The sequence below is a fragment of the Protopterus annectens genome, chromosome 1.part1 (assembly GCF_019279795.1).
Source record: "Protopterus annectens isolate FY-2018-M chromosome 1.part1, PAN1.0, whole genome shotgun sequence".
NCBI classification, from domain to species: domain Eukaryota; kingdom Metazoa; phylum Chordata; order Ceratodontiformes; family Protopteridae; genus Protopterus; species Protopterus annectens.
The window spans coordinates 844,825,244-844,841,912 of NC_056726.1; the positions used below are offsets into that span (position 1 = coordinate 844,825,244).

General features: G+C 40.9%; 1 protein-coding gene across 1 annotated transcript in view; it reads right to left on the reverse strand.

Annotated features, from left to right (window-relative positions):
* Positions 1–16,669, reverse strand: part of LOC122815150 (probable E3 ubiquitin-protein ligase HERC1) — a 5,886,073-nt gene that overhangs the window by 543,308 nt on the left and 5,326,096 nt on the right. Inside the window, exon 69 of the mRNA XM_044087407.1 lies at positions 5,655–5,824. Coding sequence (XP_043943342.1) covers positions 5,655–5,824 — 170 coding nt within the window. The remainder of the gene's footprint in view (positions 1–5,654; positions 5,825–16,669) is intronic.

Below are 16,669 nucleotides of genomic sequence, written 5' to 3' on the forward strand. Positions count from 1 at the left end.
CCATGTTGAAATGACAGGATATCCCCGAGATCAGCCCACTGTACGTCACACCCCAGCACTTTGTTGAGTGCATGTCGGGATAGGTCTGGAAAAAAAAAACAGCAAAAAGTCTTGAACCATCCTAATGACTGTTTGAAAGATGGCACCTTCAAGTATATTCTCGTCCCAGTAATGTTGAATGAATGAACAGCTGACAAGGAGGAGGCTGACAACTGACAAAGAGTGCTGATAAATAGAAAAAAAAATATTTATAAAAGCTTGACTATCACAGTTGTAATTTACAGCAGATTTTAAAAACACATTGAATTTACAGATTTTAAAGGACACACTGGATCTAAATATAACTTATAGATATACATAAAAGAAAACCAACAAGGAAGGTACCTCATTTCTAAAACAGAAACGTCAGTGGTGCAACAGGTAGCACACTCCTTCAAGTGACATGTTAAATCGAGGCCCCATCTGCTTGAGTTGGTGGTAGCTCAGGTGGATGTATAAAGATCTCTTGGTACCTATCAAAAAGAGTAGGGAAAGTTTTTCGATGCCCTCACCAAATTTCCCCTAGTAGTACAAATACCACCTCAAGACTCCCCTAAAAAGAGTAGTGTAACTACTACTAGCCTAGTGGGACTAACCTGGTCAACAAAGGATAGATAAGAGAGATAGACAGATAAAATGTACTAGCGGTTTACACAAATAATCACAAGTAACTGTGCATAACACCATTAACCAATGTCTATGAAGCATTCTCAAGATTTAGTTACTGGTGGCAGTGAGTACAACTGCTATGCATTTGGCATCAAGGAAAAGTACTGCGATTGTGCAATGGGTTAACGTAGGAAAAACAAAGCTAGTAATGGTTCTGTTTTGGAATTTGCCATCCATGGAGGAACTTAACAGGCATGAGAAACTTGTACTTATTTATTCTTTCACTATACAACAACTCCAGGGTTGATGTCATAATACCAACAGAAAATGATTGACTTTAACAACTGGTTTGTCAATTGCTCCACCCCAATATAGTTCCTTTTTTAGGCAATGCCAAACAGATAAACCTTTCAACATAGCAAAATCTATATGCAGGCAGATAAACCTTTCAACATAGCAAAATCTATATGCAGGACAAGCTAAATGTCTTACTGCTCAATGCTGGGAGTCCCAACAACAAACTGCTGGCCTACTAATCAAGAAGACTCAATACTCACCACTATCAACAGTGGGGGACATACACAGTGGGAGGGTGGCAGACACACACATGTATTTCCAGATGCAGCTCTCGAAGGCACACAGAGACCCACAGTCAGTCTGGGGCTGGTTAGATCCCCACCCCCACTGGCACAGCTATAGAGGTGAGATCTCAGCTGGGTGACAAAGCCAAGGCCTCCAGGACTCTCTTTATCCAACCAGTGGTTTATGTCCTTGCTCAAGTAGCTGGCGCACACACATTTTGAGGTTTGAATTATATATATATATAAATCTTGTGTAATGTTACTTATCAATACAAATGGTAGTTTGACCAAGAGCATAAGGCCTTAGGGGCCCCACATTGTCACAAAATAAAAGTATGCAAATTCTCTCTCTGAACTTAAAATATGTCTACAAAACACAGCCACAATTTATATGGTTTATATTATTAATAATAAAATAAAAAAGAACAGAAAATACTCAGTAAATAATCACAGTGCATCTGACTTTATTTCCCAAGTTAACCCGACCCCAATTTCTAGAAACTGCCAGCCTTTTTACGTACATGAAAAAAATACATAGCCCCTCAGATCTTTTGCTCTGAGAGACAGATAAAAACAATAAACATTTTACTAGACAATGCAGAAGGCCTAGTTTTTTAGACAATTTCAAACTTTTTTCTGAAGTTTCTGTTAAAATATATTTTACACAGCTAAAATAGTGTATCTACATTTATGTTCTTTTTCAGTAAAGGTACACTGTGGATACATCTAAGCTCTCAGTACTTTACAAACCCTTTCAACACACACTTCTGTACCAGCAGTTTGATATACAGACAACGATTTAAAAATTCCCAGCAGCTGTGCTACAGGGTTACCTCGATGTCACTACCCCCCCCCAAAAGACTCAAGCAAGTTTTTCTGGTGACCCTTGAGAAACGTTGCTTGAGAGGGATGACTCTCTAGTTTTACACAACCCCATTCCCTATCTTGAGAGGCCATCTACAATGGCATTACTAATCCCATATGCCTGCAACCCTAGGCTCCACTATAGTAATTTGGGATTTTTCTGGCTGGTTCCCTGTAGCCATATAGCCCTCTCAGACTCCTCCTGCCTCCTATTGCCAATACTTAGCACAAGGGCTTCATTGTCATCAGGTTTCATCATGTTAACATTGTACAATTTGTGCCCCTACCTCCTGCCTAGCAGTTCTACCATGTCGTTAACATCACTAACCTTCCTTACCACTTTGAAGGGTCCCTCCCAAAGCTGCCTGCAGCTTGTTGTGTCTGACAGGAATGAGAACCATTACCTGCTGCCCTACAACATACTCTCTAGGTCGAGCATTCCTGTCATACCAGACCTTTTTGTGCTGTTGGACTTCTGCCAGGTTCTCCTGGGTCCAGCCCATTAGAACATATGCCACAACAGACTCCTTGTGGGATTCACACACACCCTCCCATTCATCTCAAATCAAAGCTAGAGGTCCCCTCACCCTATTCCCATACAACAACTTGAAGGGTGAAAAACCTGTGGATTCCTGGGGCACCTCTCTGTAAGCAAATTACAGATGGGGCAAATATTTGCCCCACTCCATCTTGAATTGGTCTGCAAATGCCTGTAGCATGGTCTTTAGTGAAGAGTTTAACCTCTCAACCAGACCATTAGTCTGGGGATGGTAGGGGTTGGTGTTTAAGTGCTTTACCCCACAGTGCTTCCACAGACAATCCAGCAGGTCTGACATCTACCACTAGGATTGTACTATTTCCCTGTGGAACTTGTGGTACTCAGAGGCCCCACAATATCCATAGCTACCCTCTGAAATGGCTCCTCAATTACGGGCAAAGGCATCAAAGGAGCCTTGACCTTGGCTCCTGCTTTGCCTACCTTTTGGCACTGCTCACAGTTCCAGCAGTACCATGTTAATTTTCTGGAAAACCCAGAACAATAAAAGTTCTACATAATATGTCTCTTGGTACACTTTATGCCTATATGACCTGCAAAGGGAATATCATGGGCTATGGCTAGAAGTGCCAGATGATAGGCGCTGGGCACTACCAACTGCTGTATTCTCTCACCCTCCAGCCTTCCTTCAGGGGTCCACTTTCTATACAGTAAACCTTTGTCCAAGTATACAGATTCTCCTTCCCTTGAGAATCAGTTGCCTCACTAGCTACCTCCCTCAGGCCTTGTAAAGTAGGGTCTGAGAGCTGTCCCAACTCTCTGTCTTGGTAACTCTTCCCAGCTGCCCTTTCACAGGAAGTCTGGTATTCTCTGACAGCGATAGTTCACTGTCAGCCTTGGTACTACTACTCACCTCTGCCCTTGCATTCGCTCTGTCCAAGGAAACATCAGTACCCACAAGCAGCTGTGGCTCACCTTCAGTCTCACTGCTACAAGACAGCTCCCTCTCTGAAGTAACCACCACACCAGTCCTGGCTTCAAGTCTGCGGTCTCTATGGGTACCCCCTAGGCTACCAGACCCACATGCTTGTCTCCAAGCCTGACTGCATGTATTTACAAGATACTGCATTTTCAAAATCCTTCCCTATCAGGACATCTGCAGGGATATCTTCAAACACACCTCCTTGCTTGCTTCTTTCTCCACCCTCCCAGTCAAGTTGAACCCTAGTCAAAGGTATTTGGAATGGGGTCCCTCCTAAAGCTCTGACTGGAGTAGACTGCCCAAGCAAGTAGTGCTCCTCTTTAACCATTGCAGACTTCCCAATAGTTAGGTCAAAGACTGTGTCTCGCTTAGCAGTGGCCTCTTTCCCATCTACTAAAACAGGATATAACCTTTTGTGGTAGTTTATACCCTTGTTGTCTCCAAACAACTTACTGCTGGCATTCTGACATTTCCACTTACTCAGTAAAAACCAGCAGTGTGCCTAGGAGGTAATTCACAACCAAATAAAAAAACAAAAAGCAACCTCGTAAAGAATTGCCAAGCACCACCTGTTAAAAGGGACAATTTTAATGAATTTTCATACAAAAAAAATCCAGTCAAGTGCTTTTGTACATGAAAAATCAGGACTTCATCAGAACAAAGTACAAAAACTTTAAATCACTTAAATACTTAACAGTCAACTCCAACCCTAATTAAAACCTTATTAAAATTCATGACCTCATCACAAGCTGGACTTTTATTTATTTTAAAGAAACATAAACCTAAACATCATTTTAAAACTGTAGATTTGTATTTTAAAATCGGCATTAAAGAACAGCAATTATTTATACCTGGACTTGTAGTGGCATTTAACCTGAGTTGCCACAAAAATTCCATTGTTTCCAATTTATTTTGCCAATGCCCACCCCTAATGTCTTCCTTCACTATCTGTAAAATTCCAAAACAAAATCCAGAGCAAAGCAAAGAATTTTCCAAATGTCTACTTAACCCATTATTTTCATTTTTCATTCTTATCGCATATAAGTGCTCATAGATATGTTTTCGAAAAAGTCTCTCAGTCTTCCCAATATATAATTGTTGACATCCTGTACAAACTGCAATATATACCAACCCCTAAGACCCACAATTTCCTGTAGCCAATCTAACATTCATAAGGGGAAAAATTCTTCACAAAGAAAATACAGGGTATAAACAACATGTCCTATGCAGACAGATGAAAAGTCCTATCCCTTTACTCTGTCTCCTACCAATGACTAAGGGGTAACCTATGCCTACTCTACAATGCACTCCGAAATCCCTGATGGAGCCGTTACACATCTGCAAGAGAAACAGCACTAGGGTCACCTGAACTAGGTATTTAAATTTGGTCTGCGACTCAAACACAGCATTCTGGGGAGACTAATATGTGTTGCAGGGACTACTACCTCTTCTTATTCATGTTAAGCAGAGCCCTTCCCCGGCCCTCTTCAAATGTCATTTAGATCAATGGATGTGGAAATCCAGAATCACACCTGGGGTAGCGCTTATGTCCCTGATGGACAGGAGCAGTATGTAAAATACTCAAGGCATAGGCATAAACCTGTGCCATTTTCTTGCCCCTAGGGACCATATATAGGGTGAAATTAGGCAACATTTTCTAGGCTTGTAAGGGCTTTTAAGCCATTAGCCCAGTAACCTCCTATGAATCTATGAAAAGGATCATGGGAATGAATGTGTTAAGCAAACACCTTAATACATGCAGAGAGGGCTAGGGTGTGGTCTCTAGACAAAGCTCCGAGGAACTTGATGAAAGCTGACTGGAAAAGATCAGATTATTGTAACTGAGACCTGATGTGCGAATATTAAATAAAGCCTGACCTGTTGCAATAAGCAAGGAAATGTAGATGGATATTCAATAATGAGGACAAAAGTAGCAGATGACAGACAATTGACAGGTCAAATAATCTCTGTAGAATATGTCATTATGGAAGCATCTGCATCTGACCCTGAGACAGCAATTAACTATATTATAAACCATAGTAATTGACAGATACAAGCAATTTATAAAAGTAGCAGCACCTACCTGACCTTCACCATTGCAGCCCCAAGCATATACATCTTCTGTGGAAGAGAGAGCCAGTGTGTGTTCACATCCAGCTGCAATATCTTCAATGAATACTGACTCTAGGACTGGCACAACCTGTGGGAGGCTGTGATTCTTCACCATAGACTCAGGCAAACCAATGAGCTGGTCTGTTGGAAGAACATAAGTAGTGGTATGACAGTGTCTTGGACAATATTGATTTACTCTTGGCATTGATCAAATGATACTTTTATGCAGTAGAATATTTTATTTTATTTATTTTTAAAGAGAAGCAGAATAATGGTAGCTGATGACTTCTCACATGGCTTACCTTAAGTTGTCCACCAGCCTTGCCCCCCCCTCATTTTAATACATAAAAATACAGATGAGATAAACAATAATGTGGCAACTTCTGTACTTTATAGAGTTCAAGGAGTACCAGGTTTTATAAAAAAAAAAAAAAAAAAAAAAAAGATGTATGACAAGCTTTAGGACACTTTCCCCTTTACCTATAAGGCACAGCAAGCAAAGCAGCAAGTGCGTCTCTGCCCACTTTGGCTAAAGCAATTACCTGTGCCCACTATAAACAGCTTAGGGTGCACCTAAGCTTCTAGCAAAGGCCAGGTGAGCAAAGGTATACATCCTTTACATGTATAAGAACAGCTCTGGCAATACACCAGTTATCCGACCCTGTAACTCAGGCTGTGGAATACACTCTGCTCATTCTTTGAAAACCATACTGGTCTATGTTATCAAAAATATGGCAGGAGCATGAAAAATATTACAGTACACCTACAGCATAGGTGCTTTACAGTGCCCATTGACATTTGATGCATGTTTTTTTCATCAAGTCTCTGAAAATATCTGTCATATAGATGTATTATAATTCAGACTTACAAAACAAAGCAGTGAAAAATGCTACAAAAAAACAGCTGATAAAATACTTGAGTCTGTCTTACAAAATTTACAGTAAAAATAAACAAACATACACCACCTGTAAACACCACACTTGTATATCAAGCACACTTACGTGAGGAAAGTACAGTTGTGAGCTGAACCTAGCATAACAGATGTTAGGAGGATCACTGCTGCAGCAGCCTTACCAACATGGGTTATATCCTGCCAAATGATATAACAGCTGGCAGTTTCCAAAGCTTCAGGGTACCTTCCATGCACCCAAACTGCCAGCAGCTCAGACTAAGCTGACTAAAAGACATGTTGGGGAGCAAAACCCTGCACAGCTTTCCTGCCAACACAGAGGAGGCTGAGATCTGAAAGGACAATGCTAGGAATAACAAAAAATAAATGCACACCCTGGTATAAAAAAAACACAAAAAAGCAGGGTGTGTGTGGAGGGAGGGAATGGTTATTGCAGCAGTGATCATTCAAACATCTACTATTATGGTAAGTTCAACTTACCCAACTGTACTAGGTGCAGTAGCCTTAGTTATATGGGTAGATTACTTAACAATATTTGGGAGGTGGAAGGAGAAGGATTCAGGACCCCCAGAGAATGGTCCTAGCAAAGCTTGATCTAGAACTAGAGAAGGAATCAAGCTTGTAGTGCTTTGTAATAGTATGCACAGAGAACCAAGTAGTAGCTTCTAGAATACATATGGAATTCATCCCTTTCCAAAAAGCCATAGATGAAGGCAAGGCCCTGGTACAATGACTCTTGATCCTTGTTTGAAACAGATTTGTCATGGTAAATATAAAAAAGGTGATAGCCTTAGACAACCATTTGGAAATAGTCTGTCTTGACAGGGGGTGCGTTCTCTTCTTACTTTCACAAGAAATAAACAATTGCTCCAAAGATCTAAAAGATTCAATTCTGTCAAGATAGGACCAGAGTTGTCTGTGGACATTCAAAGTATGGACTATCCTTTCTCCCTCATTTTTAGGTTCAGGAAAGAAAATGGGTAGATGGACAGTTTGGCTTAAAGTAAACCTGGATACCACTTTCGGCATAAAAAGATTAGTTCACACAGAAACCCTGTTCCCTATGGACAATGAGGTAGGGTTGACTCATGATAAGAGCTTTGTAGCTCAGATACCCTTCCTGCAGAGGCCAGATCAATCAGTAAAACTGTTTTGCATTTTAAGAACCTTAAGTCAGCCAGATTAGCTGGTTCAAATGGAGCAAATGTTAGCTTCTCTAACATAATATTAAGATCCCCAGGAGGGGCCACCAGTTTACTTGGAGGCCTCTTATGCAAAACCAGTCAAGAACATTTTGACATGAGAATGCCATGAAAGAGGAGGATCCATGGGCAGACATGCTGAAATGGCCCATAAATGAACTTTGACAGAGGAATAAGAAAGGCCATAGGACAGTAAATCACATGAATATTGTAAACCAAGAAAATGGGTGTGAATGGGTGCTGATTATTGTTGTTGGCACCACCTATAAAACCTTTTTTCATTTGCTACTATATGGTTTTCCAGTAGCAGGCTTTCTTACCTCCATTAGTAACTGCAGCACATCCTCAGAAAAATGGTACCCAAAAGGAATTAAGACCCTATCATCCAGGGAGTCAACTAAAGATGACTGACGTGGAGTTGTTTCAAACACCCCAGTTCCTGTTTGAGAAGAGCCATTCATATAGGAAGCTTGCGAAAACTGTCCCTGGCCATTTCCAAAAGAAGGGAAAACCATGGTTTCCTGGGCCAGAAGGGAGTCACCACAATGATCCTGGGGAATCCCTTCTAAATCTTCAGAAATATCCTGGGTGTTGGTGGAAAAGGTGAAAAGGCATACATGAAATTTCCTGTTCAAAGAAAAGGCATATTTCTTCCAAGCTTTCTAGCATGGAGTCCTGGAACAGAATTTTGCCAGTTGGTTGTTCAGAGAGGATACAGAGAGATCTACTTGAGGAACTCCTCACAGATGGATCAAATCTTGGAAGACCTCCAATTTAGTTTCTATAAGTGAGGGTTTGCCCTGGTTCTGTTCAGCTTGTCTGCCACAAAGTTTTGCTCTGCCAGAATGCAAGATACCAGTAGAATGTGATTGTACTGTGAAACTATATCCTATGCTAACATGGCTAGTCTGCAAAGGGGGTATGACCTGGTTACCCCTTGCTTGTTGATGTACAACATGACTGTGGCATTGTCTGTAACCGATTGAAGAGGTCCTGGGGACCAAAGATAGTTCAGAGAGTTGAGTGCATTGATCAGGGTAAGAATCTCCTTGACATTTATGTGCTTGCATCTGTTTTTGGTGTCCCACACCCCCCTACACTATTATACCTCTGGAAAATGCTCCCCAAACAAAATATGAAGCATCTGTGGTGACTGACTGTTTTGGAGCAGGGAGAGAGAAGGGAAGGCCTGAATTTAAGGATATCTGCTGTCTCCACCAAAAGATTTCTCTTCTGACAAACCCTAGTACTGGGATCTGAAAAGATAAACACTGTTGATGCTGGAACATTCCTGGTACACAATCCTGTATGAGGGAGTCAAGAAAGTCTTTTGAATGTTCTCTTGGAATCCCAGCTTGTGAAAGAGATCTCTTACCCAAGAAATTGATGCTTGACATTTTGAAAAAGACTGCAAAGATAAGCAAGTCATCTAAATATGGAAAAATGCGGATACCATCTAGTCTGCAATGACCTATAATTGGATATAGATACTTTGTAAACAATTTTGGTGGTGGATAGTCCACAAGATAAGACAGAGAACTAATAATGTGATACAGACACACAAAAATGTAAGAATCATCTAAAGTCTAGATGAATGGGGATGTGATGAAAAACATCTTTTAAGTCTAATGTTGCCAGGAAACTTGAAAGAGGAAGAAGAGGTAACAGGTTGGGAAGTGGTTTGAATTTCAGCACTATCACAAACAGATTTACGAAAGAAAGATCCAGAACTTGTCTTCAAGCATTTTCTTCCTCTGGCACTAGGAACATCCTTGAATAAAACCCCTTCCTCCCTTGGGAAAGAGGAATTGGTTCTATTACACCTTGGGACAGCATGTGATGAAGAACAGGTGGACACAGAAGAAGCTGATCTACAGGATGAAGAATAACTCCCTAGAAAGGAGGAATTTCCTCCCTCTGCCATCTGTAACTCTGATGAATGATGTTCAGAAACTATTTGTCTGAAACAAACTGTAGCCGAACAGAAAAATGAAGATTCAGACTTTGAGAGGCCAGGTTGGGGGGGGGGGGGTCGCAAGGTCTCTTGAACAGTCCATTCAGACTTGTTGGATTATTGTTGGACTGTCCCTGGTTTTAGGAGGTTAGAGACTTCTTTTTGGAACCCTTTTGCCACTCTTAAAACACCTGTCTACCTGAATTCCCTTGAGACTGTTTACTCTTTTTGAATAACAAAAAAGAATATCATTTGGACAATTTGTTAAAGGAGAGGGTAATAAAATCTTAGAGCTTCCCCAGATCAGCTTGCCCCTTTCATCACATTTTATAATCACCTCTGCAGCAGTGGGCCAAACACTAAATCTCTGTCCAAGAGAAATTTAAAATGTCATTTTTTTACATCGTCTGGGAGGTTCTCAGAATGCAGCTAAGCAAATCTCCTTAAACAGTACCAGTGGCCATAGCAGTGGAAGAAGTATCAAAAGAGTCATATACACATTATAAACAATGAGTAGTGACCTATGCAATAGAAGAAACTAAGTTATTTAAAACAGATTTTTCTTCACAAGAAGAAACTGTAGATAAAATATTCCTCACAATTTGTCAGAACAAACTTTAACATATGAGCCTGACAATTTAAAATTCTAAAAATCGAAGTTGTAGAAGTATACACATTTTCCTACACCTATCAGTAATTACCCAATCCTTTTTAGAAAGAGCACGACTAGAATTAACTAAGTGCTTAACAGCAGTGCAGTCAACTATCGTTACAGCTACTGGGTCATGGGAATAGTACACAAAAATGTAAAACAATGGAATTTTGTGCATCAACTCTCTGAACTATCTTTGGTCCCCAGGACCTCTTCAAGTGGTTACAGACAATGCCACAGTCATGTTGTACATCAACAATCTGTTTTAGAAATAGCTGGGTGGCTATCAGGAAAATTTAAGGCAGTAAGACATGCATCCTCTAAACCAGACAGAACTGGAGGAATGGGTGTAGTTTCTTGAAAATTCTTCTGTAACAACTCATACTATTTTCTGTGGAACTGAGAAACTGCAGATTTCACCTGCTAAAAACACTGGGACATTCTAGCAATAATCTCAGAGGAAGATCAACTCCCACAGGGAGAATCAGAAACTGAGCTCTCCTCTAAGACTGAATCAGAAACCTGAGAACAAAATACTGAATCCATCCCTGCATTTTCTTGTTAGATTCAGGATCTTGAATCTCTTCAGGAAACGAGGACTCCCTCTTTTACCAGAAACTACTTTACAAGAAGAATCTATAGCCTGAATTAAACTCTGAGCCAGTACCAGTAAACTACTCCTAGCCAAAGAAATTTGAAGAGGAGGAGTAGAAGCAAGTTTCTTTTTCTGTTTCTTGTGGTCAGGAAAAATGGGGCCAACAGTGTTACTAAAGGCAGCCACTACTTCCTCAAGGATGGCCACAGCAGGGAAACCTTTTATGTTCTCTCTCTCAGGACTGACAAGAGTGTCTCTCTCCCTTGCCCTTGAAGGGACTCCAACAGCTGCAGAAGATGGGGCTACCCTCCCTGGTCCACAGTGACTGTAGGTGCTACACCAGAGGGACCTAGAATAAAAGATGTTTGCTCTGAGGGGCAACAAATGGCCACATCAAAGCTACCCACCTGCAGCTGAGGCAAACTGCTAGCCTGCAGTGGTGGCAAAGGCTGCTTGCTTAACTTTTTCTGTCTGGAAAAAGGACCGAGCATGGGACCAGCAATCTGTTCCATGGTCAGGCCATAAATGGTGCCTCTTTCCCAAGGAAGACAAGCAGCAAATGCCAATAAAACTAATTATCCACAAAAGTTACTTTTTTGACATAAAAACACAGTAAAAAGCACTTTAAAACTACAGAAGCCCCACAACTGAAAAATAAACAAAATTTCTCCACAAAAAATATATTTTCAGTTAGTTCACACTACTTTTAAACTGACAGAAACAAACGAGTGCTCCTTTTAAAAGAAAGTTATAGTCTTCCCACTATCGTTAAAACACAACACTCTCAGCTTTAAAATAACTTTAGAGGAAGTTATAAAACTATATGAAATTACAAAAATGGAAGCCCCCCCCCCAAGGGAACTTATCTGCCCAGCAAAGAAAGGAGAAGCTGACCATTAATCCTCAAATGTCTTAGAGGAGCATATTCTTCTGAAGCAGTAAAACTCTGAAGGGCTGTGTGCCCACACTTGTCTTTTAGTAAGCTCAGCTCGAGCTACCTGACAGTTTGGGCAAAAGGAAGGTGCCCTGAAGCTTTGCAAGCTGTCCAGCTGTTATATCCTTGCCAGGATATAACCCATATGGCTAAGGCTACTGCAACAATGATCAATATGAAGAACATATCATCATAATAGTAGATATTCAATACCCTTTTTAGTCTTAGTCTTAAACTTTGAGGAAAACCAACTCCAGTGACATCTTGACAGCCACGGCTATTTCAGAAACGTTATGTGTCTATTGTTAAGTGCTGCCTGCAAAACTGCCTCTGGCCAGGACAGGTGGTCCTAATCAGAAGCAGTACAGCAGCCAGTACAAGGGGTAGCTGTAGCACCTCAGGCAGCAAAAATGTGAAACTAGTTTTTCAAAGCCTGACTTTCTTTCAACATATAATGGAAATAGAAAAAGCAATCACCCCAAACATCCCTAGTAGAAAAATCTCCAGTTTCTTGCATATACACCTAATCATTAAAAAACAGTATTCCAACTCTTCCCCTTGAAACACTTAACACAGGCTGCCGAAAGATTACCTCCCTTGAAGATGCAGGTATGATGAATTCATTATGCAATATCCAAGGCAAATTAGCTGGATAGAAATGTGCCATAAGAACAAATTCTACACATGGCATATGCATAAACATGGATATAAATTGGTCCACCCTCATGACAGGGAAAAACAAGGCCCTGTAACACAGAACTAGCAGTTGAACATTTTGTAGTGGCATGCATATATATATATATATATATATATATATATATATATATATATATATATATATATATATATATATGCCAAAGGGTCTGTTTACCAAAAGACTGAATGATGTGATGAATACGATATGATGGAAATTATGCAAACATGATAACGTGCAAGTAGTTGAAAAACAGTAAAAGCATGAAGCATAAATTATTATTGGAAATGAAGACACGGTGATAATGTCAGATCATCCAATACCAAATGTTAATAAGAAAGTCAAATACCGTAGGTGAAGAAAAACAGACACAAGTAATACCAGCCAGTGAAATGGCCATACCAGGCAATCTCAATGGGCTGCATACAAAAAGACATCACATTATAAAATGTCATAAGAAGCTTATTACTTACTTGTCTTCAAGAAACTTGGATGCTATTACCAGTGTTGATATATTTTTTCATTTCACCTATGATTCCTGTGTGTGTGTGTGTGTGTGTGTGTGTGTGTGAGGAAGAGAGAGCATATATTACTCAATAATCTTGAAAGGCACTGCATAACGTATCCACCATGCTTTATTTTATTATTGTTGGAGCTACTCATCTCTTCTTCAAATACAACAAACTTGACACTAAATAGGTTACATGTCCCTACTTAACAGATTCCCATCATAAGCAAAACACTGCCATAACCTAAAACATCCATCCGACCAAATACAAGAATGCTGACTTCTTCCTTACCATAATCCTGTCATCCATGGAGAACAAAAATTACAACATCCTAGGGAATTTTAAAATATTCTGGGATAACAACACTAACCAAACATTCTGCTTCACTTTCATAACCCACAGCTTGCACCAAACAGTAACTACACCAGCCTACCTAAATCAGCTTAGTGGTAATCACACCATTCTAGAATTGACACTAGCAAATGCTCCCTGCAAATTTACGCAAATCTATGTACAACATGTACCAATTCCTTCGCTCAACGCTTTCTGGAATTCATAAACTCCAATGCCTTGGATCAACTTATTCACACCCCCACCAGGGGCAACAATATCCTAGATCTAGTCATTACCAACATGAGTGACCGGTGTTCGACACCTGAAGTCAACGCCTCATTGGTCCGTGCAGATGGACAATAAAGTTACGACTACTGAATCCTACACAATTGCACTTTATAAGCACTTACATGAGTGCATGGATTGTGCTATCCCAAACAGAACCAAGACGCTATCCTCCAAAAAAAGGAAGCCAATCTGGTGGTCCCCTGCCATAAACAAACTGTACAACGGAAGGAAGAAACTGTTGCAAAAGACAGTAAAATGCCATGAGTGGAGGAGCTCCCTGGTCAGCCTCAGTAAGAAACTGCAATCCCTGATAAAATCCTCCAAAGCTAGTAACGAAAACAAAATCGCCACTTATTCTAAAGACAACCACAAAGCATTCTATAGCTATGTCAAGAATCTCAATAGCAACACTCAGATCTTCTCTGAGTTACAGCATAATGGCACTAAATATACAGACCCAACTGATATTGCCAACATCCTGGCAGATAGGTTCAGTGCTAACTTTACCACCCCTCTCATGTCCTAAACAGCCCATCTCTATACCGGAAGAATGCAAAGTTCCTGTAATCATGGCTGCACAGGTAAAAACCACACTCTCCAAAGCCAGGAACACAGCATCCATGGGACCAGACAACATCCCAGGCTGCATTCTACATGAACTACAGAACAAACTGGCACCCCACCTAAGTACCATGTTCAGTCATAGCCTCACCTCTGGCTTTGTGCCTGCTGAATGGCACACAGCGATGATTATCCCACTCCACAAGGGGGGGAGCCACTACAGACCCCAGGAACTACTGCCCCATTAGCCTGACGAGCCTGGTCTGCAAGGCCATGGAACGTATCATCATGGAACTTATAAACAAAGACATTGGTAATCTCCAAACTCTGGACCCCACCCAGTTCAGGTTTGTAAAAGGCAGATCATGTCTCCTAAACCTGATAGACTTCTTTGAAGCAGTCACCAAAGCCGTAGACAAGGGTAAGGTGGTTCACACAGCCTATCTAGATCTTGCCAAGGCTTTCAACACCATCCCCCACTCTGGAATTATAGATAAACTCACTAAACTGGGTATAAATCCCTATGTCACAAGATGGGTTGCCAACTGGCTCACCGACAGAACCCACACTGGGAAAGTAGCAGATTCCAAATCCAAATTCAGACCAGTGACAAGTGGAGTACCACAGGGTACAGTCCTGGGTCCTCTCCTGCTTGGTATCTACTTCTCTGAAGTACAGGCTAACACAGAAGGTCTTTGGCTAACGAAGTTTGCAGATGACTGCAAACTAGGAGCCATAATCGAAACTCCTAACGATGTGGACATCCTACAAAAGGGCCTCATTGAGACAGATGCCTGGTGTCAAAGCCATGGCCTCAAGCTCAATGCCAAAAAGTGCATTGTCATCCTTTTTGGTAAAAACACTGTACCCATGAACTACAACATAGGCGGTAGTATACTTAACACTGAAAGTGTGATAAGAGACCTTGGGACACTGGTGGACAGTAGTCTCTCCTTTGATAATCACATCGCCACAGTAGTAAGGAAATCCTTCTACGTGGCACACCTCATCATCAAAAGGTTTCTCATCCAGAAAAAAAGAGGTCATTGTACCCCTCTACTCATCACTCATTAGACCCATCATAGAGTACAACACCCCTTTTGGTATGTAGCTCACAAGACATGTACAACCACTGGAAAAGTGAAATAAATACCTCACAAAGAAGATTACCATCCTCAAACAGATGCCCTACGCAGACCGTCTCAAAAAACTCCAGCTTTACTCCGTCATATATCGCCTACTCAGAGGTGATCTCTGCCTAACATGCAAAGTTATGTCAAACCCAGAGCTGTTGGACATGCTCCACTTAAAGAAATCCCAATCCCTTCAAGCTACACGCTATAGGGACCTAAACCTTGTCACCACAATAAACAGAACATGCCGGAGGGATAGATTCCTGTCCCGGAGACTTCCCATACTCTGGAATAAACTACCTATCTATATCTATATAACAAAGCTCCTCATTAGCACTCTTCAAGAAAAATCTTGATGATTGGATGGGAAATAGGAAATTCACCCCGGTGATCACCTCTGTGGCTCTGCTCAACAGTGGCACAGGAAAATAATTTTCTTGGGTGGCAAAAGCCAGGGTACCTTTTTGGCTGGGCTTGTATAGGCCCCACGACCGATAACCTAGTATCTACCTATAAACCTATGAAACTATGAACATCCTACACTCTGTGACGATAATACTCAAACTTCAGCCTATTCCACATCAAGCAATTCACCAGCTTCATAGCTCATTACCTTCTTAATTTTCTAAAGAAATCCACTAGCTTATGCCCACAGGAACTAAGCAACACAGACTAGACTCCTGTAACTACACAGTCTGACTACAGTTTTACCTTTCAATACTTTCTAAACCTTCTATTCCCACAAAAAATTTGCTTCCCATCAAAAATGAGAGTCAAAACCACATATGCTCCCTTTTATCACTACTGTACTTAAGGCAGACTTCTCAACTATGGGAGGAAAACTGCTTTATCTGTAATCATGGAAAAAAACAATTAATAGGAAAAAACACGACACCAATCACAAACTAAAATCCCTAGAGCCTGACCTCAAACTAGAGCATGCATTGAATTTCCTCTCCCCATAACAAGAACAGAACCCCCCACTTTCCCTGTCCAAGTCTCATCTCTCAGATCTTTTTTCAAATGGTTCTGATCTCCTGATCTTCCATCGACAAATGACTTAAAAGAACATAATCCTGTGGCTATCCAAGATCTGACAGTCTTTCCCCTAAATTCTCATCTGTACGCAAGAAATTCATCGCTGTCTCAGTATGGCACCTCTTTCACAAACAGATCTTTCCCAGAATTACAAAATGCCTCTACAGTCATTCCAATACCCCA